The sequence below is a fragment of the Pelophylax lessonae genome (genome assembly GCF_965119305.1).
Source record: "Pelophylax lessonae genome assembly, chromosome: 2".
NCBI lineage: Eukaryota > Metazoa > Chordata > Amphibia > Anura > Ranidae > Pelophylax > Pelophylax lessonae.
In genome coordinates this window covers 545,005,469-545,032,641 of record NC_138769.1, presented here as the reverse complement: position 1 = coordinate 545,032,641, position 27,173 = coordinate 545,005,469, and the positions used below count along the sequence as shown (strand labels likewise).

General features: G+C 41.5%; 2 protein-coding genes across 2 annotated transcripts in view; one reads left to right on the top strand and one right to left on the bottom strand.

Moving 5' to 3' along the window:
• Positions 1-27,173, bottom strand: part of GTF2F2 (general transcription factor IIF subunit 2) — a 501,983-nt gene that overhangs the window by 294,118 nt on the left and 180,692 nt on the right. The gene's annotated exons all lie outside the window — the stretch shown is intronic.
• Positions 3,564-5,120, top strand: KCTD4 (potassium channel tetramerization domain containing 4). The gene has a single exon (XM_082244660.1). It carries the CDS (start codon positions 3,788-3,790, stop codon positions 4,559-4,561), a length of 774 nt encoding a protein of 257 aa, XP_082100786.1. The 5' UTR covers positions 3,564-3,787; the 3' UTR covers positions 4,562-5,120.

Sequence of the window (27,173 nt, the reverse complement as noted above, 5' to 3'; positions counted from 1 at the left end):
GGTGTTTCTCACTTCTAGCTGCAGCTGTATACCTTCACTTTTAGTGTTCTCAGCGCGGTTATTTTTTGTATTATAAAACTAGATTTACTAAATCGTCTTGTTATGGTTAGTGTAGCCTCTACTACCCTACTTTATTACATACAGTACTTTGTACATTATCACTGGAGATGCTGATGTTAGATAATATTGCTAGTGGCAATAACAACCATCAGGTGTGAGTTGTTGAAGGAAAAAGGAAGTCAGGATGGCCACACTACTGTAGAAATCCCTAATTTAGAAAAACGCCTAACAGGGTAAAAACATTGAGGAAACGGCAGCGGAGGAGCAGGGAGACCTGCTGACATGTTTCACACTCATAGTAGTCTCGAGAGTAATGCCATGCTGAATCTTTTGCTGTCCATTCAAACACTGCACTCCCAGCACTCAGTTTTCCTTTTAACCACTTGCCTACTGTGCACTTAAACACCCTTCCCATCCAGGCCAATTTTCAGCTTTCAGCGCTGTCACACTTTGACTGACAATTGCGCGGTCATGCTACACTGTACCCATTTGAAATTTTTATCATTTTTTTCACACAAATAGAGCTTTCTTTTGGTGGTATTTAATCATCTCTGGGTTTTTTATTTTTTACAAAAAAAAAAGAATAAAGACAGAAAATTTTGAAAAAAAAAAAAAGTTTTTCTTATTTTCTGTGAGTAAATTTTGAAAATAAATTTTTCTCCTTCACTGAAGGGCGCTGATGAGGCGGCACTGATGGGCACTGATAGGCTGCACTGATGGGCACTGATGAGGCGGCACTTATGGGCACTGATGAGGTGGCACTTATGGGCACTGATGAGGAGGTACTAATATGCCGCAATGATGAGCACTGATAGGCGGCACTGATAGGTGGCACTGATAGGTGGCACTGATAGGGGGCACTGATAGGGGGCACTGATGAGCACTGATAGGCGGCACTGATGAGCACTGATAGGTGGCACTGCTGGGCACTGAGAGGTGGCACTGCTGGGCACTGAGGTGGCACTGCTGGGCACTGAGAGGCGGCACTGGCGGGCGGCACTGCTGGGCACTGAGAGGCGGCACTGATGGGCACTGGCGGATGGCACTGATGGACAATGACGGGTGGCACTGATGGGCAGCACTGATGAGCACTGATGGGCAGCACCATCAGTGCCCACACTCAGTGCCCATAGTGCTGCCAGTCAGTGCTTATCAGTGCCTAGATGAGCAGGCACTGATGGGCACTGACTGGCAGCACTATGGGTACTGATTGTGGGCATTGATGGGGACACTGATGGCGGGCACTGTGGGCACTGATGGGGGGGCACTGTGTATGTTTTTTACCTTGTAGTAATCAGGGCACTGGTGATCAGTGCCCTGATTACATGTCTCTTTGTCCCTGGCGCTGTGCAGCTCTCCCTCCTTCCTCACACTGCAGGCTCCGTGTGAGGAAGGAGCGCCGGCGATGAGAGATGATCTCATATGTTTACATATGAGATCATCTCTCATCGGATGATCCGATCACGTGGTGAATGGCCGCTGTGATTGGCCATTCACCACGATCTGTGATCGGCCGTGTCCAAGGGACACGGCCGACACAGATTCTCCCCGCTGCGCGCTCGCGGGAGCGCGCGGGGGGCGTGTCACTGGGAGGCCGTTTAAAAACGGCCTCCCGAAAATTCGAGTCCGCGCTGCAGCCGTATATAGGCTGTAGCGCGGATGGCAAGTAGTTAAAGAGGTTGTAAACCTCCGAATTTTTTTTTTTTTTTTTTTTAAAAACACCTGAAAGAAACACATAATGAGCTAGTATGCATCGCATACTAGCTCATTATGAAATACCTTAGAACGAAGCCCCGAAGTGCCGACAGCTCACCTCTCCCATGGGTGACATGTTCTGTCACCCTTCTTCCGGGTTTGTGGCATCTGGCCATCTGATTGGCTGGAGCCGCGATTAGGTCACTCCCGTGCATGCGCGCGGGAGCCGACGGTCACGGCACGGGGCTCTGAAGGGACGGCACCAGCGGCCGTTCCTTCAGAGCGCATGCACCAGTGATGTCACTGGCTGCATTTAAGGTACATATCTCCTAAACAGTACATGTTTAGGAGATATTTACAGTACCTATAGGTAAGCCTTATCATAGGCTTACCTATAGGTACAACTTGCAGAGGAGGGTTTACTTCCTCTTTAATGAGTTGAAGCAAGCATAGTAAAATATCTATCCAGGAAATACACAATTGGCTTTTGTACTGCAATCAGGAATAATCCTGATGTGCCTGCTGTACTATATAATTGTATTAAAAAGTTTTCTTTGCATTGCTTTGTTTGTGTGAAATCCCTGGTGATCCTGCCAGTCCCTCTGCTTTCCTATTTCAAAATGACCACACCAGGCGTGGAAAGCACATCCATCAGTGTGGTCAGTTTTCTTTTTTGCATTCTACTTGCGAACACAGCCTGCCTGCAATCCAATCATCAGACTTATGCTGACACGACCCCATACCCCGGAACAGCTCTTCGCTGGGAAGATCAGTTTACTGCTGAGCCAACCCACCCCTTCAGTCTCCACCCTGCCATATAATCCCCATATATACATTATATATATATATATATATATACATACACACACACATATACAAATGTTTTTCTAATGCATTTCTATTTTAACTTGAATAGGCTGTTATACAAGGTAATGGGTTCCCATACACTTTAATTTTGCAACCTCAGAACTTTTTTAAAAAAGCACATATACCGAGGTTACAACTATTAAGTTCTTTGCAAAAAAATGCAAATTATTAGACTGTCTCTGGCTTCCACGCTTTGTTTCACTGACCAAGAACTAGTATGCTATATGTAAAGTTACAGCAAAATCAGAACTTATGATTTGCATATTTGTTCCGGGTCACTGACACAAAACTACTAAAGCTAAGCAACTATCATTGTTAGCAAGGTTACTTATGAGTAATTACGTTAAGGCTGCCAGGGCTGCAGTACAAAGAGCAAAAACGTTTTACTTTACGAGCTGTAAGCTCAAATACATGATTTAAAAAAACAAGTCACTAAAGAATGTTGTGTACAAATAAACGGCTGTGCTTTAAGATCAGCCAAGGAGCCAAAAAATTATCTTAGCTCACATTGGCCTATTGGTGCAGCCCTTTTCTCAGCTTTCTGAGCATATGCCCACAACCTGTGTCTTTTCAGCTACAGTAAACAAGAGACTGAAATCTATAAACATGTGTCACTGTGCAAATGCATAATTATGCCCACACATACGTCAAATACTTGTTAGCATGCTACTCTTCAAATCAAGCTTAGGCTAGCTGTAGCTTTACAGCTGCTACAGGACTACAAGTTCCAACATAGCCTCATAACTTTAGCAATATACGATGGAATGGCTAAAGGGAAGTTGCCTTCCACTAACTGAAATACTTTGGAATCTATGGGAAAGCTTTACAGGTTCCCGTTTCTGTAACTAGTTACGTTTTCTTTAACAAAAAAAGGGGGTGGGGGAGAGAGAATCAGTTTTGCACATGGAAAGGAAGAGTCCACACTGAGCATGTTTCCCTTACACAGTTAAATGCAAATGCTCCTTTTCCAAGCTGTATTACTGGTATCTTGCTGTTTGCATAGCTCATACGCCACCTACTGCAAAAGAGAGCTGACAGTTCATGCAATGCTGGCAGCATTTTCATTCCATTATCGTGGCAGAACTGAATACGACTCTTTATTATTTTTCTTTGAAACCAAACAAGAGCAAGGCCAGCTTGCTCTTGAAATACACTGTTGCTCAGGATGGAGCGCAGAACCAACAGACGGGAGAAGGAGTGTGATGACAAATGCCACAATTCGGAGGACGGAGACCAAAGCTTAAAATGCAAGACGGCTCTTGTTACACTTAATGTTGGCGGATATCTATATATCACACAAAAGCAGACCTTGTCTAAGTACCCAGACTCTTACCTTGAGGGAGTTGTCAACAGGAAAATTTTCTGCCCCATTGACACAGATGGACACTACTTCATAGACAGGGATGGGCTACTGTTTAGGCATGTGTTAAACTTTCTCCGAAATGGGGAACTCTTGTTACCTGAAGGTTTCCAGGAAAACCAGCTTCTGGCACAGGAGGCTGACTTCTTCAAGCTGAAAGCACTAACTGAGGCTGTGAAATCCAGATGGGAGAAGGAACAGCAGGCAGCCAGGGAGACCACTTTCCTTGAAATAACAGATAATCATGACCGGTCTCAAGGGCTGCGCATTTTCTGCAATGCCCCCGACTTCATATCCAAAATCAAAGCTCGTATTGTCCTTGTTTCAAAAAGTAGGCTGGATGGTTTTCCTGAAGAGTTCTGCATTTCCTCTAACGTTATACAGTTTAAATATTTTATCAAGTCAGAAAACGGGACGCGGCTAGTACTCAAGGAAGACAACACCTTCGTCTGCACCTTAGAAACCCTCAAGTTTGAAGCCATCATGATGGCACTCAAATGTGGCTTCAGGCTGCTGACAAGCCTAGACTGCTCTAAAGGGTCAATTGTGCAAAGTGATGCCCTTCATTTTATCAAGTAAATGCTCTATCACTAAACAAAAAGGGAGTTGATCGTGCAGCCAAGCTTCATTAAACGGCAGCAGCAGTCTGGCAAGACAAAGCGTAACTATCTAGCAAAAGGAGACCTGCTGCCAATCAATATACAAGAGATCAGGGTATGTACACTTTAACTGAAAACCAAGCAAGATCTGCTAATTTTCTCTTCCAGCACTGAAAAATCTTCCTTATGCAGGAGTCACAGACCCGTACTGCAAAGAACATGGCCACTGTACAGATAAGTGTTAAATGATCTGCCCTTCCCTCCTGTCATTCACCCAGACAGTGTTACTGAAATGTTTGGTGTACTTATCGGAGAAAGAGCTGCACAATTTTAAAATTATTTTATTTTTTTGGTTGAGCTACACTCACAGCGTCTGGATATCAAGCTTTTCAGCTTCAGCACAACAAACAGGATTTGGTTGAATCCATCATTCTTCCCTCCCCAGCTACAATTAGTAGTATTATTTCACACCACATGTGTTTGACAAATCGGATAATGAACATGTAGTTGAAGGATAATTGCTTTCCAAAGCGTTTTTTTTTTTTTTTTTTTTTTTTTTTTTTAATACCATTGTTAAAATGCGGTAGCTTTTTTTTGTTTGTATTTTGTTTTTGTTTTTTGGGAGAGAATTAATTTAAATTATTTTCTGTGCATGAATTTTTTTCATGGCATGTAATTACTCCACTGTATATTTACACAAAGCCAGTAAAAGGTTACTTAAGGTAAGATATATCAGGTTTTAGTATTGGATGTAGAAGGGACAACTGTATTATGATTTCTTAGAATACAGACTGGTAATTTCACAGGTAATATATTTTATCAGCTATTACTGTAAGACAGACATTGCAGCACACAGCTCTGGAGCCACTGTAGAAAGTCCCAATGTGCCACATCACCTGAGGCTATTTCAGATTTATAACTCCTAGGGAGCCATCTATCATAGAGGACTATTGTACACTCAGTGAGGGTTATGTAACAAATACTAACCACATTTTAGATTCATACATGCAGCAATCATTTCTACTAACCTCCTTTTATGACTAAAGAAACAAGTAGTCATGCATTGGATGCATGTAGTGAATATCAGCTTTTAACTAAGATAAATGGTCAGAATACCAAAGGAATGAAAATAGTGGAAAATATGGGTGGTATAGTTTAAAAAGTGCATGCTTGACCTTCCAAGCAGAGACATAATATCTAAAGGACATTACCATCTTTAACACAAAGTATGTGGGGCTTACTTAGTGTAAACGACAGAGAAAATAAATCAACGCTGTAAGCAGTATTTGTTATAATGCTTCATGGACTTAGAGGTTATAATGGTCCCAACGCTTCTGAGAAGACATTCCACACGATTTTAGAGTGTGCTCATTCAGTCAAAAAGAATAACATTGAGAGGTCAGGAACTGATATTTACTCGGCCATTTGAGCTCCTCCACACCAAACTGTGTTTATGGACTTGGCTTTGTCAATCTGAACGCAATCATTTTGAGGGGTGTCCACATACTTTTGGCCAAGTACTCAAATTTTCTTTACCAGTTACCCAGAGTAATCAATGATTTACTTTGGGTGCCATTTTGCGTGACTGCAGTTTCCCCATTACAAGAGACATTCGTCAAAAAAGTATATTCAACAACCTTTACAGAGGTATAGCCCTTAAAAAAAATGCATTATGTAAAAACACATTTGCAACTGTGTGCATGTAAAAGTTGCCATATTTGTAAAGAAATGTAGATTTTTGGCATGTATTACTTTACGGTGTACGATGCAAGCATCTTAGGAAGCCTGTTTGAACTTGGCTAGTTTAGGCACATGTACAGCATGGCAAGCATACTTTTAAATGGACCTTTGCTTTCCCCATGCAGTTTCCCTTTCATGCTGGGGTAACAAGCTGCACAATATAAGTTCCTTTTGTTTTCCCCCCAGCTCTGTTCAGCTGCTAGAAGTAAAGAGAGGAAAAAACAGTAAAAATTCAAAGTTGTAAACTTACATAGGGCTATTGACTCTGTCCTTTCCAAGGTGTCAGAGCAATCAATTGCCCAGGAAAAGCACGGTCATATGGGAGAAGGGGAGCTTAGCCAATACCTAGAAGTAGGAGATTTTTTTCACTACAGGTGGCTAGACAGAAGAGTGGCAGGAGTGCTATAAGAAAGTGAACATGTGCTGCCAGTCAGGCACAACAAAAATTAACACTTTATGAAAAATGTGAAACCGTCTTTATAAGTTAAGAGATACATTCCTTTAGCATGATTAGCCAGGCCTGCAATGAGGAAAAAAACACATACTTTATGCTGACAGAAGGTATTTTTTTTTTTTTTAACTGTAGACACAATACCTTAATATGTACATCAGACACATGTAGGGCAGCTATATAAACAGTTCAGGTACCTATACAAAGAACATGTGGGAGAATATCATGCATTGAATAAGTGAGTCCAGGAAATCATGAAACTGTCTGAAAGTTTGAACCTATGCTCTATATCATGGGTGCTTAACCTGTGGCCCTCCAGCTGTTGAGAAATTACAAGTCCCATTATGCCTCTGCTTTTGGGAGCCACGCTTATAACTGTCAGCTTTGCAATGCCTCGTGGGACTAGTTCCACAACAGCTGTATGCTATATGTACAGCACACAATCTGGTTATATTCCACTGGAAGGTAAGCGGATGATGCACAGGCGACCCTGTCACTGACCGTTTATCAAAATTGACAGCATCAGTATCATTAACAAAAGGCTGTCCATTTGTCCCTATGGAATCGCTTCCTGTGTAGCTGAGGAAGGCAAGATCCTATTTCTGGCGAGTGTTTGTAGCATTGGGACAGCGACATAGTGACATCTTGCTGCGTGCGGCTATAGAGGGAGTGATTCCATAGTGATACACAGGAAGCCTTATTAGTGATCCTGACACTGGCAATTTTTCAGCAGAATCGCCCATGTGTCATCAGACTTAATTAGCAATCTTACATCTAGCAGATACACACCTCTGAGGGCAAGTGAATTATTAGACTATACAAGAAAACACATAACTAGCAGAAATTTATTTTCTCAGTTACACTGTCTGTGGAATTACAAAGTGACAATGCACACCAGCTCTGTCTGTGAAGACAGACCTGCCTGAAATCATCCTATGCTGTAAGACAGGAAATCACAATAATGAAGTGAAACAAAACTAAAGCACACAGAGCAAGGATTACTTATAGCAATAAGATGGCTAAAAGCAGCAGTTCCTAGAGAATTGAAGCATTACAGCTAAATGTACTCTATTCTACATTTTATTCCCTTGCTGCATTAGTTCAATAGATGGCCTCCTATTTCTAGAACAGCCTTTTTCAAACTGGGTGCCTTGGCAAATTGATTAAAAGATGCCCCAAAATTGTATACAAGTCAGCGGGTGGACCAAGTCTGCCTTTTAGTTACAGAAAGGCAAAGGTTTTCATTGTACACCTTTACAACCTTCCAGCCGCATCGTCCTAACAACCATGACATCATCAGTTGATAAGGACGACGTCCAGCGCCAGCACAGCATCCTTGTTTGTCCCTCCCCTGCCGCTCTTTGTCAGCACTGGGGTCACATTAGCTGAGTGAGGGAGAGAAATTGAGGGAGAAGAGAAACATTGAAATACTATTCAGTACCAGTGTGCAAAGGTGTATTTGCTTTGGAAGAATAGATTAGTTTTAACATTCGGTGTCCTATGTTTATGGATGTTGCTGCATTATGTAAAACTATTAGCTTCGTTTTTTACAGTTTAGAATGGAGTGTCTCAATATCGTTCCTATTTTCAAAGGGTGCCTTGACTAAAAAAAAAAAAAGGTTGAGAAACACTATTCTAGAATGACAAGATTGCTTCTTCTAGCAGCAAAGAACAATGAAGCTGTGCTTAAATATGTTACTGCACCGTGCACACAACACCTAATTAAAAACTCCAAACCCAAGCTTATAAACAAAAATAAAACCACCAAATTCTGAAGAGGTACCAGGCGTATAATTGATTTGATTGGAAATTAGTCAATATCCTTCCATATACAGACTAATAGTTGCACCCAGGTTGTTACCACCACATTGCAAAGAATAGAAGCTGCCACTGATAGTTCTGGGCCTGTCAATCTTATCCTCACATACTACCAACTTCCATGCACTGCTCCAAAATTCAGTAGCTCAACAAGTAGTGAAGCCAGGATTGGTATTAAAGCCTGACAGTCAGAAATGGCAACTCCTATATTCCTATTCTCAAAGGAATCTTTAAACTTCACTACAGTCAGGAAATGATCACATTAACAACACTGTAGCTAGGAGACGTCTGCTGTGATAATCAGCACTATATGCACTAAGTGATCATCACAAAGTTATCACTAACATGCTCACTCATTAGGCCATACACTTGGGTGTAAGACATAGCACCTTGTAGATCACACTTAAGGGCCATACACAAGGGCCGAATATTGGGCAGCATCATATCAGTGACGTCAAAGGGCCAGCTTCTGTCAAAGGGGCATGATAAAAACAGGTCTGCCGATAAGCGCCCGACCATTGCCTGAAAGCGTTCATCAGTGTGTTGTGGCAGGTGGGGGCACAATAGCTCAGTAGGGGAGATTGCTGTACTAACATCAGATAGTTAGTACAGTGGCTCCTCCCAAGCTCAGTTTTTTCATTCAGCCTGCTGGGTTGAACAAAAAAAAAAAATTCTAGAGTGTACTAGGCTTTACTCTGACGTTTTCTAAGTGAGGTGCTACATAAAATTTCGTCCATTATCTTTTGGCAATGTTTAGTAGATTTAGGAAAAATGTTTAGTAGATTTAGGAAAAATCTGCCCTAACTATAGGGATATATATTTTATATTCACACCTACAACTGTCTCCTATGTCCCCCCAGAGCAAGTGTCTTTATTCCATGCAGTGAGCACACATGGTATACTGTGTCTTGTTTATACAGCATGTTCACTGCTATGTATAGATATCTGAGATGAATACAGAGATCAATATGAGTTGCTCATGTTGCAGTGGTTGCACAATTTACTGCCAGTGAATGCTGACATATTCTGCCTATCAGGTGCCAGCACTCACTTGTGCACACTACAAACACTATTAGAATTCTGTAACCTACCATGGAAAGAAATGCATCAAGAAAACATTTGCATTAAATTCCTTAACCTCTGTTGCCATATCACCTTTACCATCATTAGAGTGTAAGGTCTAACAAACAAGGTCCTCTAAAGCCTGATACCATAGTTTCTTTAGCATTTATACAGATCTGGTGATGATTGTGCAATATTGTAATAATCATTATAAAATATGTCTGGATAATGTGTAGAAGAATAAGCAGTTTATAAAAGTTCACTCCCTCAAAACTGATATTTGAGCTACCTGAAGACATCAACTAGCTAAATCACAAACTGATTTAATTTACCTTTCAAGAACTTAAAGTTCCTAGGTCCACCTGGATTTATATTTACATTCAGGTAAAAGCAGCAGAAGTGGGATTAATCGTATTGCTGCAAGCAAAACTAAACAGGGGTTCACAGCAAGGAAACATAGCAGGGAGATATAGCTGGTGGAGTCTACCAGTGAATATCCAGTCCATAAACATTCACTCAAATACCAGTTTTGGGTTAACAGACCTTTTAGGATGCTTTACATACAAGATGACTCATGATCAGTAAATGTTGTATAAAATTGTATAAACTACTGTCTTAACCTTATACTAAGGCAGTCTTTCTCAATCAGAGTTCTGTGGAATCCTGGAGTTCCTCCAGAGGTTGTTAGGGGTTCCCCAAGCAATCTGCAAATTAAGGCCATCTATAAAGGTGGCATTCATCCCTCTCCCTCTAGCCACCATGGTAACAGAGCCCTTATTTAATGAACACCAATCTAAGAGGAACCTTCTTCACTGACCAGTAATGTAATGGACCACCAATAAGCCAAAACTTTTCTTTTCTGCCAATTATTTTTTGTTTCATTTTATAATTATTACTGGAAAGAGCTCTGTCAAATAGAGGAGCCCTGGGTGTGAAGTACCCTTAGTATGCCGCATTCCTTATTCTTTTATTATTCTATCCAAACCTCGCTGTTCACGCTGTGCCATGAGATGTAGATATAAAAGTTCTAAGCAGTGGCTCCCTATTACCTAAAAGTTATTTCAAGGTAAAAAGGTTGAGAAAGGCTATAATAAAGGGTCAATATGTTTACATAGAGCTGTGAAAAATGATGTTGTCTCAGAAAAGCCCTTTACTGTATAATTTATATTGAACGATAAATATGTATCATTAACATGATTTGAACACTACAAGCAAAAGCTAGACAAACATGGCAAATGTGATTTGTAAATCATCAGTCAAGACAAAAGGTTAACTACGTACAACCCTGGACTGTGGAGATCTGTGTAATGAAACATGCAGGAAGATACTTTTAGCTCTGTCAGGTTTGACAGTTTATTCCTGAATGTCTTTCAATGACAAAAAGGATTACGTTCTGATGTATGCACTTATTAAAATGATACCAGTGGACTCTGTAGACTTGCGCTGGGGGTACAGGACCTTTTGACCAGACCTTGTTCTGGACAAGTGAAGACACCATCAAACCCACATGTCAGACAACTAACTGAAAATCTAAACTAAATAACTGAAAAGACATCAAAATAAGGTCAACACACTTCCATGGTAATGAGATGTGTCAAAGTAAAAAAGGGGGGGGGGGGGTTAGATTGAACTGGGCAGTTGTGCCGAATGCACTATGTAACAAATTCTTACGTGGAATTAAAATGCAAATAAACTGTAGCAATGAACTTCCAAACAAAATATCTATTCTTATCTGTCTTTTTGTATGTAGGGCTTATGTACATAGGTCACTGGCTTCCCAGGCAGCAGTCAAGCCAGTGTGAAAGAAACAAGAATTATCAGAAAGTTATATATCCAATATGGATACGCCTATCTGCAGGTCCATGAATTACTCAGGAATTAAAAGTGATCATGCAACCAGGCAAGTTATCTAAAAATTGCAAAGATGGCTCTATTAAATGTTCATGTTTAGCTATTCAATATTGTACATAGTGTTACCTGACTTTAAAAACTACTTAAAGCCTCTCTCCTTTCAGATCCACTAACAAATAAAGGTTAGCCATATAATAGCCACAGTAATTACAGCTGTTATTTTTCCAACAGGATAGAAAATTAAAGCACTTATCCGAAAATGAACAAAACCACTTTTCTTGAAAAACTGTATTTGCACTAGTCAGGGCTGATTAAGAACATTGAAATAGAACAAAGAAAAATGTAGTACCTATAGCAACCAATTAATTAGTATCAGTCATGTCAAACATGTACTAGAAGATTACAGGTGGACATTACATTTTTCCTTTCCAGAAGCATTAATAATTGTATGTTTAAAGCATGTCAGGAGAAAAACTCAGACATATACAAAGTATATGTACAAATTACATATCGGATTTGTTAAAATTAAAAAATTAAGCTATGTGGAGACAAAGCAGAACTATAGACAAAACTTTTTTTTCCATTTTGAATAAAGTGAGGGTTATATCCCTTGCCAGTATTTTTTATTTTTTTGTCCATCTGTGTCCCATTGGGGAGATTTACCTTCACTTCCTGTCCTTCAGGGAAATTGGGAAATGAGAGGAAATACCTGCAAACTAAGGGAATCCCTTCGGGACCCCCTGGTCACCAGAACTAATGTCCCCATTGGAAGTTTTCCCCTGTATTACTATTCTGGTGATAACACAGGGTTTGGGATTTTCTTTTATTTTCATTTTTCAATAATAACAGTAAACAAGACAAAGAGAGAGTGAATCTACGTAACCGGTAGACAGACAGCAATAAAAACCTTAAAGGTGGTCTAATCCATAACCACTCTACAGAACTAAAAAAAAGTTTTGACTTTAGTTATACTTTAAAAGAATCACTACAAAAAAGAAAACTTGTTTTTTTAAGGCTCAACGTTTTTACCTTTATGCATTCTATGGATAAAGGTTAAAAACCTTAAAATTGCACAGGCCCACACAACGGCAACAAACAACGTAAATTTTACTATCCATAGGCAACGCTTTAAAAGCCTTTACAGGTTGGCACTTTAGATGTACAGAGGCGGTCTAGTGCTATAACTACTGCCCATGATTGGACGTTCGCTGAAATACCTCACATGTGTGGGACGGTCGTGGCTTGCGTGTTTGAGACTGATGCACACGATCACCTTTGCGCCCTAGCACGGGGGTGGAGGCACTTTAAAAATGTTTTAAATTACTCAAGTATATATATATTTTTACACTGTTGCTTTAATTTTTTTTTTTTTGCTGTAAACATCCTTGTGACAGCAATAGGCATATGACAGGTACTCTTTATGGAGGCATCTGGGGTCTATAGAAATCCAAATCCCTCCTTTGCACTTGAAATCATTCAAAACACCAAGATCTGCCTTTTTGAATACTTTCAACTTTCAAAAATTGGCACCTATAGGATGCCAGTAAACCGGAAGTGATGTAATGACATCGCTTCCAGGTTACCATATTCGAGACCCGATCAAAGCTAATTCCAGCATTCTTCATGTCCCCAGCCAGCCAGCTGGTCGCTCGGGTCTCCCGGAGGGACAGGAGAGCGGCGGATGGCGGCCGGAGGAGAGGGGGGGGGATTTCCACTCCCACTGCTTGTAATAACAGCGGAGCGGCTGTTTAGCCGCATCAGTTATTAGAGAGCCGACCTACAAAACCAGTACAGGGGTACAACCACTTGATGGCAAATGACATACCAGGTACATGATTTGGTGGCAAGTGGTTAACTCCATCAGGCTGCAAAGTAACACTGTGGATTTTTAGGCTGAAAATGTCAAAAACAGGATTTTTCTGTATATAAAACTGTTCCTCTAATGAAAACATGTCATGACAAAAACAAGAGGAGGAGCAAAACGCTATTTGATGGGATGCTATCCTAACCCTGAAGCAGTGAAAAGTACATAAATGAGAAAGAGCAGAGCGTTAGCAATACTTATCTGCATACCTTTTCCAGTTCATTGACTCAAAGGCGGCAAATAAGAGGGTCAGCATGGCAGCCAGGAAACTAGAATTGACGAAAAAATAATTCAGCAATGCTAGGCTCCATATTTTTCTTCTCACAGTTTTCCATCCAACTCCTAACAATAAACTTCTCTCATCCGCTCCCTTTAGGTCTGTAAGATATCCAACTGAAAGTATTTTGCTATATCTACTCAAAAAGTGGCAAAACACATATTGATCTAGCTAAAAATCAAGCAAGCTGATACACTGTATACTTGATAATAATCCGTGCTTTGCTTTTGCTGTACTGTTATCAGTTAGCATTAGTCACATCTATCTCTGTGAAGAGTACTAACACCCACATGTAATGAGGAAGAGAAAAGGGGGAGGTGTTTTGCATTCTTAGCATGCTCACTGTCCTAGAGTAACAACATCTTACATAGATACAGTATGACAGTTGTAACCCTAGGCCAGGAAGTGTGTCATTGTCAAAATCACTAATGCCTCGTTTCCACTGAGCGGATCGGTTCTGGTCGGTTCGGTACACTATTTTGAGTGTTTCCCTTATGAGAGTGGCCCATACAACCAAACCAAACCGCACCATTCCTGGTCCTCCTTCAGATGTAGGGCAATATGAAACGGTACGGTTAGGACGGAGCTACTGGCGTGTCACGATACATTCCACCGATTGGCAGACAGGAAAACTTCAATGCTCACATCAAACGAAAGAGCTAAACAAACACCACGTTTGGTGTAAACCCATGGCCCCTGGCGGTCCGACTTGCAGTGAAAACGCTCACCTGAATAGGCCGGACCATTCTAACCCTTCCAAATTGTACCGACCCGAACCTTTCCGCTCAGTGGAAATGAGGCATAAGTGACAAAGGAAAATGCCTAACAGCTAACACATCTAAGGACTGATGCGCTGCAATAGGTCATGTTTGTGTCCTTGATTTAGATGCAGTTTAAGCTCAATTGGGACTAGGTACGTTTACATCAATAATACAGACAATACGGATTGCTAAATTGGTCAGAAGATTGGTTGCATAGCTACGCAGTTTAAAAAAAAAAAAAACTCCAAGACGAATTAACACACTAAATCAGCAGTCTTACATAGAAAGAAACAGAAGAAGAAAGTAGTCTTATTCATGTAGGGAATATTTAGGCCTCATGCACTTGGGCGCAGTTACGCATACGCCCGTGCAAGGGCTGTGTTTACTCACACGGGATGCACAGGCAGTCTCATTCACATCAATTGGGATGCTTCTGTAAAAAAATAGTCGTGGGTGCGCGTCCCCAAAAGCACACTGTATGCGTCCAGGGACACATGCCTGCACCTGTCAAATTGGGAGAAGTAACTGTATTTCTGCAGCAGCAGCATTCCAGTAGACATTAATGAGACTACCAGCACAAGGATACACAGAACACCTGTCCATCCCTGTGGGCAAACACAGCCTTTGCAAGGGCATACAGTGCCTTGCAAAAGTATTCACACCCCCTTGACTTTTTACCCATTTTGTTACATTACAGCCTTAAATTCAATGTTTTGTTAATCTGAATTTTACGGGATGGATCCGAACAAAAATAGTCTAGGTTGGTGAAGTGAAATTAGAAAAATGTATACATAAAACTATGTTTTAGAAATAGAAAATTGGCATGTGCGTATGTATTAACCCCCTTTGGTATGAAGTCACAAAAAAGCTCTGGTGCAACCAATTACCTTCAGAAGTCACATAATTAGTGAAATGATGTCCACCCGTGTGTAATCTAAGTGTCACATGATCTGACATTACATATACACCACCTTTTTTGAAAGGCCCCAGAGGCAACACCTAAGAGGCACCGCTAACCAAACACTGCCATGAAGACCAAGGTACTCTCCAAACAAGTAAGGGACAATGTTGAGAAGTGCAAGTCAGGGTTAGGTTATAAAAAAATATCCAAATCTTTGATGATCCCCAGGAGCACCATCAAATCTATCATAACCAAATGGAAAGAACACGGCACAACAGCAAACCTGCCAAGATACGGGCGCCCACCAAAACTCACGATCTGGGCAAGGAGGGCATTAATCAGAGAGGCAGCACAGATACCCAAGGAAACCCTGGAGGAGCTGCAGTGTTCCACAGCAGAGACTGGAGTATCTGTACATAGGACGACAATAAGACATACACTTAATAGAGTTGGGCTTTATGGCTGAGTGGCCAAAAGAAAGCCATTACTTTCAGCAAAAAACAAAATGGCACGTTTTGAGTTTGCCAAAAGACATGTGGGAGCCTCCCAAAATGTATGGAGGAAGGTGCTCTGCTCTGAGAAAACTAAAATTGAACTTTTCGGCCATCAAAGAAAACGCTATGTCTGTCGCAAACCCAACACATCACATCACTCAAAAACACCATCCCCACAGTGAAACATGGTGGTGACAGAATCATGCTGTGGGGATGTTTTTCAGTAGCCGGGACTGGGAAACTGGTCAGAGTTGAGGGAAAGATGGATGGTGCTAAATATAAGGATATTCTTGAGCAAAACCTGTACCACTGTGTGCGTGATTTGAGGCTAGAACGGAGGTTCACCTTCCAGCAGGACAATGACCCCAAATACACTGCTAAAGCAACACTTAGGTGGTTTGAGGGGAAACATGTAAATGTGTTGGAATGGCCTAGTCAAAGCCCAGACCTCAATCCAATAGAAAATCTGTGGTCAGACGTAAAGATTGCTGTTCACAAGCGCAAACCATCCAACTTGAAGGAGCTGGAGCAGTTTTGCAAGGAGGAATGGGCAAAAATCCCAGTGGTAAGATGTGGCAAGCTCGAAGAGACTTATCCAAAGCGACTTGGAGCTGTGATTGCCGCAAAAGGTGGCTCTACAAAGGATTGACTTTAGGGAGGGTGAATAGTTATGCATGTTGACCTTTTTCTGTTATTTTGTCCTATTTGTTGTTTGCTTCACAATAAAGAACAAAACAAAAAAAAAAAACATCTTCAAAGTTGTGGGCATGTTCTGTAAATTAAATGATTGCAAATCCTCAAACAATCCATGTTAATTCCAGGTTGTTAGGCAAAAAAATGCCAAGGGGGTGGATACTTTTGCAAGGCACTGTATGCTACATAATTCTACATGCTACTGTATATGTTACCTCAACATTTCATATTCCTGATATGTGCCTGCTGTACCATGTACTTGTATGACAAAGTATCCTGTTCCCTTTGTGTTGCTTTCTGTGTGTGAAATCCATGCTCCTGCCAGTCTCTGCTTTTTTATTAAAAACTGACCACACTAGGCACAAGAGCTCAGCATGCACAGTTTTTTTTTGTGCTGGAACTCAGCCTGCTCTCCTCCAATGATCAAACGTGTACTGACACGCTCCCATCCCCCTGCACAGTGATTCACTGGGAAGATCAGCATGCTGCTGTTTCTCCTTTCCTAGCTCTCTAAGATCCTTATGCAGCGGAGAACAGAGATTATATGATCACTTCTAAACAAAAAGGGGGAAAAAGGTGCACACATATATATATATATATATATATATATATATATATACACATATACATATATATACACACATACATATACATACATATACACACAGTACCTCACAAAAGTGAGTACACCCCTCACATTTTTTTAAATATTATTTTATCGTTTCATGTGATGACACTGAAGAAATTACACTTTGCTACAATGTAAAGTAGTGAGTGTACAGCTTAACAGTGTAAATTTGCTGTCCCCTCAAAATAACTCAACACAGCCATTAACGTCTAAACCGCTGGCAGCATAAAAGAGTATACCCCTAAGTAAAAATGTCCAAATTTAGCCCAATTAGCCATTTTCTCTCCCCGGTGTCACGTGACTCGTTAGTGTTACAAGGTCTCAGGTGTGAATGGGGAGCAGGTGTGTTAAATTTGGTGTTATCGCTCTCACTTTCTCATACTGGTCACTGGAAGTTCAACATGGCATCTCCTGGCAAAGAACTCTCTGATGATCTGAAAAAAATAATTGTTTTTCTACATAAAGATAGCCTAGACCATACCCCGCACACTGCATCAAATTGGTCTGCATAGCTGCCCAGAAGGAAGCCTCTTCTAAAGATGATGCACAAGAAAGCCCGCAAACAGTTTACTGAAGACAAGCAGACTGAGGACATGGATTATATGAACCATGTCCTGAGGGGTTAAAAAAGTGCAAGAAAATAATGGTGGCTACACAAAATATTGACACTTGGGGCCTAATGTGTACATTTTCACTTAGGGGTGCACTCACTTTTGTTGCCAGCAGTTTAGACATTAATGGCTGTGTTGAGTTATTTTGAGGGGACAGCAAATTTACACTGTTATTCAAGCTGTACACTCACTACTTTATATTGTAGCAAAGTGTAATTTCTTCAGTGTTGTCACATGAAAAGATATAATATAATAAAAGGACAGCCCAGCCCGGTGTAGGAAAGGGACAGCCTAGGCCGGTGTAGGAAAGGGACAGCCTAGGCCGGTGTAGGAAAGGGACAGCCCAGCCCGGTGTAGAGAATGCTGAAATCATCTGGAAGTGCCTCTGAGCTTACTTTGGTAAGTGCTGGATTTTTTTCTAGTTTTTTTGCACATTTCACTGCATTGTTTTTTTATTTAAATTCCATACAAATAACTTGTATAGCCCCGTAATTATACTTGGTTCCCTGTTCTCTAAAGAAGGCGGTCCTAGGGGGCGGTAGAGGCATGACCTAGAAGGGGGGGGTGAGTTCCTGCACCTTTTCTCTGAGAAAAAAAGCCCTGTATATATATATATATATATATATATATATATATATATATATATATATACACATATATATATATACACATATATATATATATACATACATATACATATACATATATATATATATATATATATATACATATATACACATACACACACACATACACACAGCGGGTTAAAAAAGTAATGAACACATCAACATTTTTCTAGGTAAATAGATTTCTTAAGGTGCTATTGACATGAAGTTTTCACCACGTCGGTAACAACCCATGCAATCCATATATACAAAGAAACCAAAACAAATAAGTTCATAAATTAAGTTCTGTGTAATAAAATGGAATGACACAGGGAAAAAGTAATAAACACACTAACTGAAATTTAATACTTTCTACAAAATTCTTTGTTGGTAATGACAGCTTTAAGTTGCCTCCTGTATGGAGAAACTAGTCACATGCATTGCTCAGGTGTTATTTTGACCCATTCTTCCACACAGTCTTCAAATCTTGAAGGTTCCATGGGCCTTTTCTATAAAAACTCTGATCTTTAATTCTTTCCATATATTTTCTATTGGATTCAAGTTAGGTGATTGGCTCGGCAATTCAAGCGGCTTTATTTTATTTCTTTGAACACAGTTGGGAGTTTCCTTGGCTTTGGGTTAGGGATCATTGTTTTGCTGTAATGTGTGTAATATGGCATCCAAAAAGTTAAACTTTGGTTTCATCTGACCAGACTATATTCTCCCAGTATTTCACAGGCTTGTCTTAATGTTGTGCAGCAAAACAAGCTTCAACATGCTTTAGCTTCAGCAATAGAGTCTTGCATTACTTATTGTTTTCTTTGAAGCAATTGCCCCTGCTAATTCCAGGGCTTTTTGAAGCTCTCCACAAGTGGTCCTTGGGTCTTGGACAACTCTTCTGATAATTCTTTCACTCCTGTCAGAAATCTTATGAGGAGCACCTGGTTGTGGTGGGTTTATGGCGAAATGATGTTCTTTCCACTTCCAGGTTATGGTCCCAACAGTGCTCACTGGAGCATTCAGAACTTTAGAAATCTTTTTGTAACCAACGCCATCAGTACGTTTTGCAACAATAAGGTTGTGAAGGTCTTAAGAGAGCTCTTTTCTTTTACCCATTATGTGATGTTTCTTGTGTGACTCCTTGGTAAAAAGACACCTTTGCATCAGCCATCAGTTGAGACTGAACCAGCTGATATTAATTTGCACTGACAAAGGGCAGGATTGCTTTCTAATTAGATATTATCATATTTTTTCTGATATGCACATTATTTTTTGATAGACAACCGATTGCCTCTGCTCCTGAAGAGTGTGGAAACATGAAACGCGTAGAGCATAATGGGATGCAATCTTTATGGAATTATAAATATTTCCTATACAATTTTACATGTGCTTGTCTTTATCATTGCTTCTTTTGATTTTGAATTTAGATCATTGCTACATTGTATACTTTCAACATGTCTTGGTCAGACCAGTATTCCTTATGCATGTCATTCTGTGTATTGTTATCATCTGCTGTATTCAATAAATTTGATATTATTATTACTCTATTTTTGTGTTTCACAATCAAACTCAGTCCTAATGCCTCACTCAAAGTCCCAACTCCTTCTTTGTCAGCCAATCAGGAGGGAGAGTCCTGGGCAGCTGAGGGACTTGTGGACATCTCTGGATAGAGATGGGGCTCAAGTATTAGGAGGGGCTGCTATACACAGAAGGCTTTTATTCCTAATGCATTAGGATAAAGAAACTTCTGCCTTGACAACTCCTTTAAGGCACCAGAAAGAGCTCTGTGGTTGAAGGAAAACTGGTAAAATGACAAGGCTCCCCTCCCTGCTTTTTTATTTTTTAATTAAAATGTCATTAATTTCTACTGGGTTCCACCAGCTTCAGACTTCTTAGGCCAGCAGAGTACAATGTACATTTGTAAAGCATGTAAAACTGCATTTTATAAATGTGTGGCCATACAGTTGCCTTTCAAATATACCCCCGAATCTTTCAGTCTCTCGCGAATGTAATCTTTAATTACTAATAATGCTTCCCAGAAGGAGGTTTCTCAAAATGCAATTCAAATACTGAGAATCAGTTTAATATTCCAAAAAGGTAGATACTACATTTAGCATTTAAATTGCTGTGTTTTAGAAAAGCAAAAGGGAACATTTACACACAACTTAATGTCTGTCTACAGGATTTAAGTCTTGCTGCTGGCTGACTTCAAAAGGCAATCTATATTGATATGGATATCCTTTGCTGCAAATGCCCACCCAATGCTTTCTACAATAAAGGCAAACCTTTCAAGTAAGGAGAGATTTCTAACATCCAAGCAGTGAAAAATCATTAAAACAAACCTCTCTTCCTGTGAAGAAAATGCCTTTCTGCAGAGGAGAAGAGTTGACCCCTTTAAACCAGGTCATTACATCCATACCAAAGCTAGTAGAAAAACAACTGTTTGTGTTACACATCAAGAGACAACTTTTTATTCTTTTCCTCTAGACAAACAGACTAAGTGTTGTCATGGCACTGAAATAACAGATGCCTAACATTACTACTTGCATATCACTAATCTTGTCAAAACGTCACAGGTTGGAAAATATAAATGACACATAATGGGGCCGATTTCAAGCATTGGAAAAATGGGGCAGTAGCCCATAGCAACTGATCAAGCTTTATCTTTCCCTCTGTAACATGTCCTGGTTGGTGGGGAGGGGGATATGGTGGAAAGTATTAGTGTTGCCATGGTAACTTCAGGGTTATTTTGTTTTGTGTTTTTTTTTTTTTCATACATATATATTGCTTCCAGTAGATCTAGGGGTTGTTATGTACAAGCAATACTTCTTATCCATACAGGTAGATCAAATGTTGTACAAATTGGAAGCCAATCATTCCAGTCTACTAGCCAGCAGGGAGCTTGTATTCCTGTGATAACCGAAAGGATTCCAAAAATTCAGGCACCGGATATAACCTGAAATGAATACAAAGCGACTGGGATTTAGCCAACCTTTTGGGATTTTTGCCTTTTTAGCAACACTTCTTTATTAGACTCTTGAATGATGACCATCCAACGAACATCTAGTTCATTAAAAAATAAAAATATTTATTTCAGGAAAGTTTTGTAACATTACTAGTGATCTTGCCATTATAGACATGCATGAAGACTGTAGAATGGGGTGGTAATTTAATTAATTTAGAGTGTAAATAGGTCAGCATGCGAAGCGTGGTAAACATGCAGTAAAAAAAAATATCACCAGGCAACAAAACATATTGCAGAAAATTTGTACCATATGGAAGAACACATACGTTTCAATACAGGAAGAGCAATAATTTGCATGAAGTACTTGAGGCTAAAATGAGATGGTACTATCAACAAATGGAAGGCAACCCCAGGTGCCGGCCTAGAGCAGCACCACAACGCTCAAACTCACATTTTGACACACTCCCCGAGTCAGTAATCCTGTCTCCTTTGCTTCACTATTTGGTGGTAAAGCCATCCATCACAGTTATGGTAAAATAAGGGAAGAGACCTGGCAGTTAACCCAGGGAGTGTGGGTCAAAATTTGTTTACCAGGCAGTCAGTATGCCATCCCAGTTAGCTGAACATGACAACAGAAATCACATGTAAGAAACATAAGGGGCTATTACATGATGGTAGCACATTTAAAACCATAACATATATGCAAGTTATTAGAAATTGTTACAGCACACACTGTCCAACAAATAACTGTTTTGTTTTCACTTCTGCATCTACGGTTTAATGCTAAAAGCCAATATATTGTTTGGGTAAGGCATACACAGTAAATCATTACAGTTAAGCACCATCATTAATTAAAACCTACTGAAAAATTACATATTCAGATGCTACAAAACCATATTTTATCTCCATAAATATTAAGGATTTATAGAAGCATATTGAAGCAGTAAGGGATAACTTACTATATACCACTCACTACCCCAAAATTTTAGCATTAAAGTGGAGCTCCAGCTGAAAAAAGAAATAAATAAAAGTCAGCAGCTACAAATGCTGTCTCCGCTGACTTTTAATAAGGACACTAACCTGTCCAGGGATCCTGCGATGTCAGTAACCCAAGCCGTTCATCGGCTTTGGGTGCAGGAGCTGGCATTGCAAGTAATGGAAACTGACAGTGACGCCTTCAGGCGCATGCGCGAGTCACGCTGCACTTCCTGAATGGTCCCACCATCTTCTGGAACACACACAGGTCCCGGAAGGAATTGGGGGGGGGGGAGGGGCTGGATATGTTGTAGCGCACCGCACAGCGATCTTACCTGTGGTTTTGACAGGTATCCACTCCCCCCTCCTCCACAAGAAGTGTCAAATGTGGCAGTGGAGGGAGGGAGGGGGGGGGCGAAACATGTATATTTATGAACATATAAAACGGAATATAACTAAGGGTGAAATAAAGGGAAGCTTCTAAGCACATTAAAAAAAAATGGATTTTTGTAAAAACTTACAGTAAAATCCTTTTCTTTGAAGTCCATGGACAGACGCAGCTCTTATGCTTCTTAACCATTGGGTTATGCGCCAACTACAGGAGTAGTACTAGGCAGTGAAAAAAGACGACACAAACCATCCCCATAACAGATGGGTGGGTGCTGCGTCTGTCAATGGACTTTAGAGAAAAGGATTTTACGGTAAGTTCTTACAAAAATCCAGTTTTCCCTATCGTCCATTGACAGACGCAGCTCTTATGCTTCTTAACCATTGGGATGTCCCAAGGCAGTGTAGGCATGAGGGGTGGGAAGAAAGCAACCAAAAACAGTTAATGTATTTCCAAAAAGGCTAAAACGTAGCCAACTGGGTAAAAAGCTCAACCAGGAACAACAGGAGCTTACTCAAAAAGAAAAAAATAACCCCTGAAAGAGAAAAGTCTCTTTAAACAGCAGCCTGCAAAACCTTGCGGCCAAGGGAAGCATCCGAAGATGCCAATAAATCTACCTTGTAGAATTCTGTAAACATATGCACGGACGACCAGGTCGCCGCCTTACATACTTGAGTAACAGAGGCCTGATGGCGAAAAGCCCAAGAGGCACTAAGCGCCCTAGTAGAATGCGCTTTTACAGGGAAAGGAGAAACCTGACCCTTCAATGAATAAGCCTGAACGACCGTCTGCCTAATCCATCTGGATATAGTCACAGCAGACGCAGCCAAACCCTTATTAGATCCCTCAGTAAGGACAAAGAGAATCTGATTTTCGAAAGGACTCTGTGACTGACAGGTAAACCCAGATCGCCTGAACCACATCCAGGGAATGCAATGCAATTTCCTTGGGATGCTTCGGCTGAGTGAAGGCAAAACAATGTCTTCATTGAAATGGAAATCAGACACCTTAGAAAGAAAAGACGGATTAGGTCGGAGAACCACTTTATCTCTGTGGACGATCAAATAGGGCGAACGACAGGAAAGCGCTGCCAACTCAGACACTCTGCGAGCAGACTAGCTACCAAAAGACAACCTTCTGAGACAATGAAAGCAGAGCAATGTCTCCAATATTCTCAAAAGGAGGCTTTTGAAGAACAGACAAAACCAAGGCCGACACCTGGCCCTTTATCGTGCCCAAGGCCAACCGCTGCTTGACTCCTTTCTGCAAGAAAATAAAAATGGATTTTTGTAAAATCTTACCGTAAAATCCTTTTCTCTTAGCTCATTGACAGACGTAGTCCTCGGTGATACAGCACCTTCGGGTTATGTTGCCTCCACAGGAGCAGGACTAGACAGGAAATTAAAATGCTCTGGCCACACCTTAGGGGCAGTCCCAGAGGGTATATCCTCTCTCTCTCTGCCTCAGCAAATCAGTTATGTCACAAAAGCAGTGTTTAGAGAATTTAACCCAACCCAACTCAAAAAAAAAAACAGAGGGGCGGGTACTACGTCTGTCAATGAGCTAAGAGAAAAGGATTTTACGGTAAGATTTTACAAAAATCAATTTTTCTCTCTCGCTCATTGACAGACGTAGTCCTCGGTGATACAGCACCTTCGGGAAGTCCCAGAGCAGTATCACAAATGAGGGGTGGGAAAATGGAAATCAAATCCAAATCTAGAAGGCCCAACCGGTGCCAACTAGAAGTTTACAATGCTCATCCTTAATGATGAGACTCAACAAAAAAAAATTTTTCAACAGAAAAAAACCCTCGAGGTAGACCACCGGTCTCCTCAAATTGCGGCCTGCAGCACTTTGCGGCCAAAAGAGGCATCCGCCGATGCCATCACATCAATTTTATAAAATTTTGTAAAGGTATGTACCGACGACCAGGTGGCCGCCTTACATACCTGGACCACTGACGCCTGATGGCGAAAGGCCCAGGAAGTACTGAGCGCTCGAGTGGAGTGCGCCCTAACAGGGAACGGAGGACTCTGACCCTTAATAGAATAAGCCTGTACCACCGTCTGTCTAATCCATTTGGCAATAGTCGCGGCAGATGCAGGCAACCCCTTTCTGGGGCCATCCGTGATCACAAAAAGTGAATCCGTCTTACGGAATGATTCCGTAGCTTTCAGGTATACCCTGATTGCCCGAACCACATCCAAGGAATGCAACGCATGTTCCCGATGATGATTGGGCTGAGGACACAAGGAAGGTAGTACAATATCTTCATTCAGATGAAAATCTGAAACCACCTTAGGAAGAAAGTATGGCTTAGGATGAAGTACTACCTTATCCCTATGAATCACTAGATATGGGGACTGGCATGATAATGCCGCCAGTTCTGACACCCTGCGAGCAGAAGTGATAGCCACCAAGAAAGCCACCTTCTGGGATAAAGTAAGCAAGGGAATCTCCCTGATGTTTTCAAAGGGAGGTTTCTGTAGAACCGACAAAACCAAATTAAGATCCCAGGGCGGTAAGGGCGCGCGGACTGGTGGAGCCAGGTGCCGCACCCCCTGGATGAAATTCCGCACCAAGGACTTGGTAGCTAAAGGTTTCTGAATGAAGATTGCTAATGCTGAAACTTGACCCTTGATGGTGCTCAAGGCTAGTTTCTGCTCAACCCCTTTTTGCAAAAAGGCCAATATTCGAGTCACCGAATAGGTACGTGGAGGAAATCCTAAAGATTCGCACCACGCAATATAAGTCTGCCATGTGTGATAATAGACCTTGCTGGAAGTCGCTTTTCTTGCTTTAATAAGGGTAGGAATGACTGAAGCTGACAACCCTCTGTCCTTCAGTACTTGGGTCTCAATGGCCAGGCCATTAAAACCAGCGACTGTAAAGCACGATGGTAGATTGGTCCTTGAGACCACAGACACTCCCTGAGACGAAGTTCCCACGGAACGTCTGCGACTAGCATGTCCAAGTCGGTCAGGCCGGCTTGATGAGGCCAGCCTAGAATTTCTAGGACCACTGGCGCTGACTGGATCTGAACCAGGCGTCTCTAGAGCTATCTGGCCCCGACCATCCGAAAGTCTGGTCGTTTTCTGTTCCCACACATTTATCAGATACCTGATTCCTATCAGGAACGGTGATCTTCTCTGGTTGGACCCCAGGGACCGAAGTCACCCGGCTAGAGGCTTCTTGGTCTGTCTGGTCAACCAGATCCGATTCCTGTGGGGAATAGAGACTAATCTTAGGAAAAGGTAGAGGAAAAGATCTATTCAGGGAACGGTGACTACCGCTCCCTGTAGTACTTAAATGTTGGAAGGGAAGAATCGCACCGGTAGTAGTAGTCGATGCTCGATCTAGTGTCCTGAATACCGGTGAAAACGTCCCCCCACCCTCAACCCGGGTGGGGGCACACCTTCAGGCTGTGTAATCCTTTGTTTCGGGTTTGGCTGAGTCGGTCCTCTGTTTGTCCGACCAGCCTTTCTTGAACCCTCCTGGAGGAGTCTTGCCTTTCCCGCTTGTTCCAGCCGGGCGTACGAACCCTTTATGGGCGGTAAAGAAAGGTCCTCGCTTGTTGCGAGGTCCCTTAGCTTTAGCAGCCTGTGGCAAGAAAGTGCTCTTGCCCCCAGTGGCGTCCTTGATAATTTCATCTAGGGTGGCCCCAAATAGGCGATTCCCCTGAAAGGGGAGATTCGTCAAGGTCTTTTTGGAACCTAGGTCAGCTGACCAGCATTTTAACCACAGCACACGTCTGAGGATTACCGCTGACATAGATGCATGCCCTAATAGAGGGGTAGCATCCAAGGCTGCGTCACAGACAAACTGTAGCCCTTGTATAATCTGTTCCATCAAATCAGATGTTCCCTGGGGGATATCTTTTCCCCTTAGGTCTTGGCGTACCAATCTCGCCCATTCCGTTAGTGTCTGGGAAACTAGACCAATAACAATTACTGGTCTAAATGCTGACCCTATTAGGGAGAAGATAGTGCGGGACTCCGCTTCCATCTTTCGATCCACCGGATCTTTAAAGGACAAAGTGTCCTCCACTGGGATAACCGTGGCTTTATTCAGCCTGGAAATAGGTGGATCCACCACTGGTGGTACCGTCCATTTCTTAATGATGGATTCCTCAAACGGATAGCGTCTAGCAATACACTTGGAAATAGTAAAGGTACGCTTAGAATGCTCCCATTCTCCTTTAATTTTATTACCAAAACATTTGGGTACAGGAAAAACCTTCACCGTTTTAATGGGCTTGTTAGTACCAAAGGGAATCTCTGTTTCAGTTGCCTCTGCCGGTGAAACCTCAAGTCTTAAGGTTTCCCGCACCGCCACAACTAGTGCGTCCACCAATGCTTCTTCCTGAATTATAGCGGGAGAAAGAACGTCCTCACTGTCTGAGGGAGCTTTACCTGAGATAACAGCCCTTGCAGAGGGACCTGCAGCTGCAGTGACCAACTCTGAATCTGAGTCAGAGGTGTCAGATAATATAGGGGTAGGCGGGGGTC

Bases quoted from the DNA above. Each gene is read 5' to 3' on its own strand.
- KCTD4 (XM_082244660.1), top strand. From the start codon at position 3,788: ATGGAGCGCAGAACCAACAGACGGGAGAAGGAGTGTGATGACAAATGC.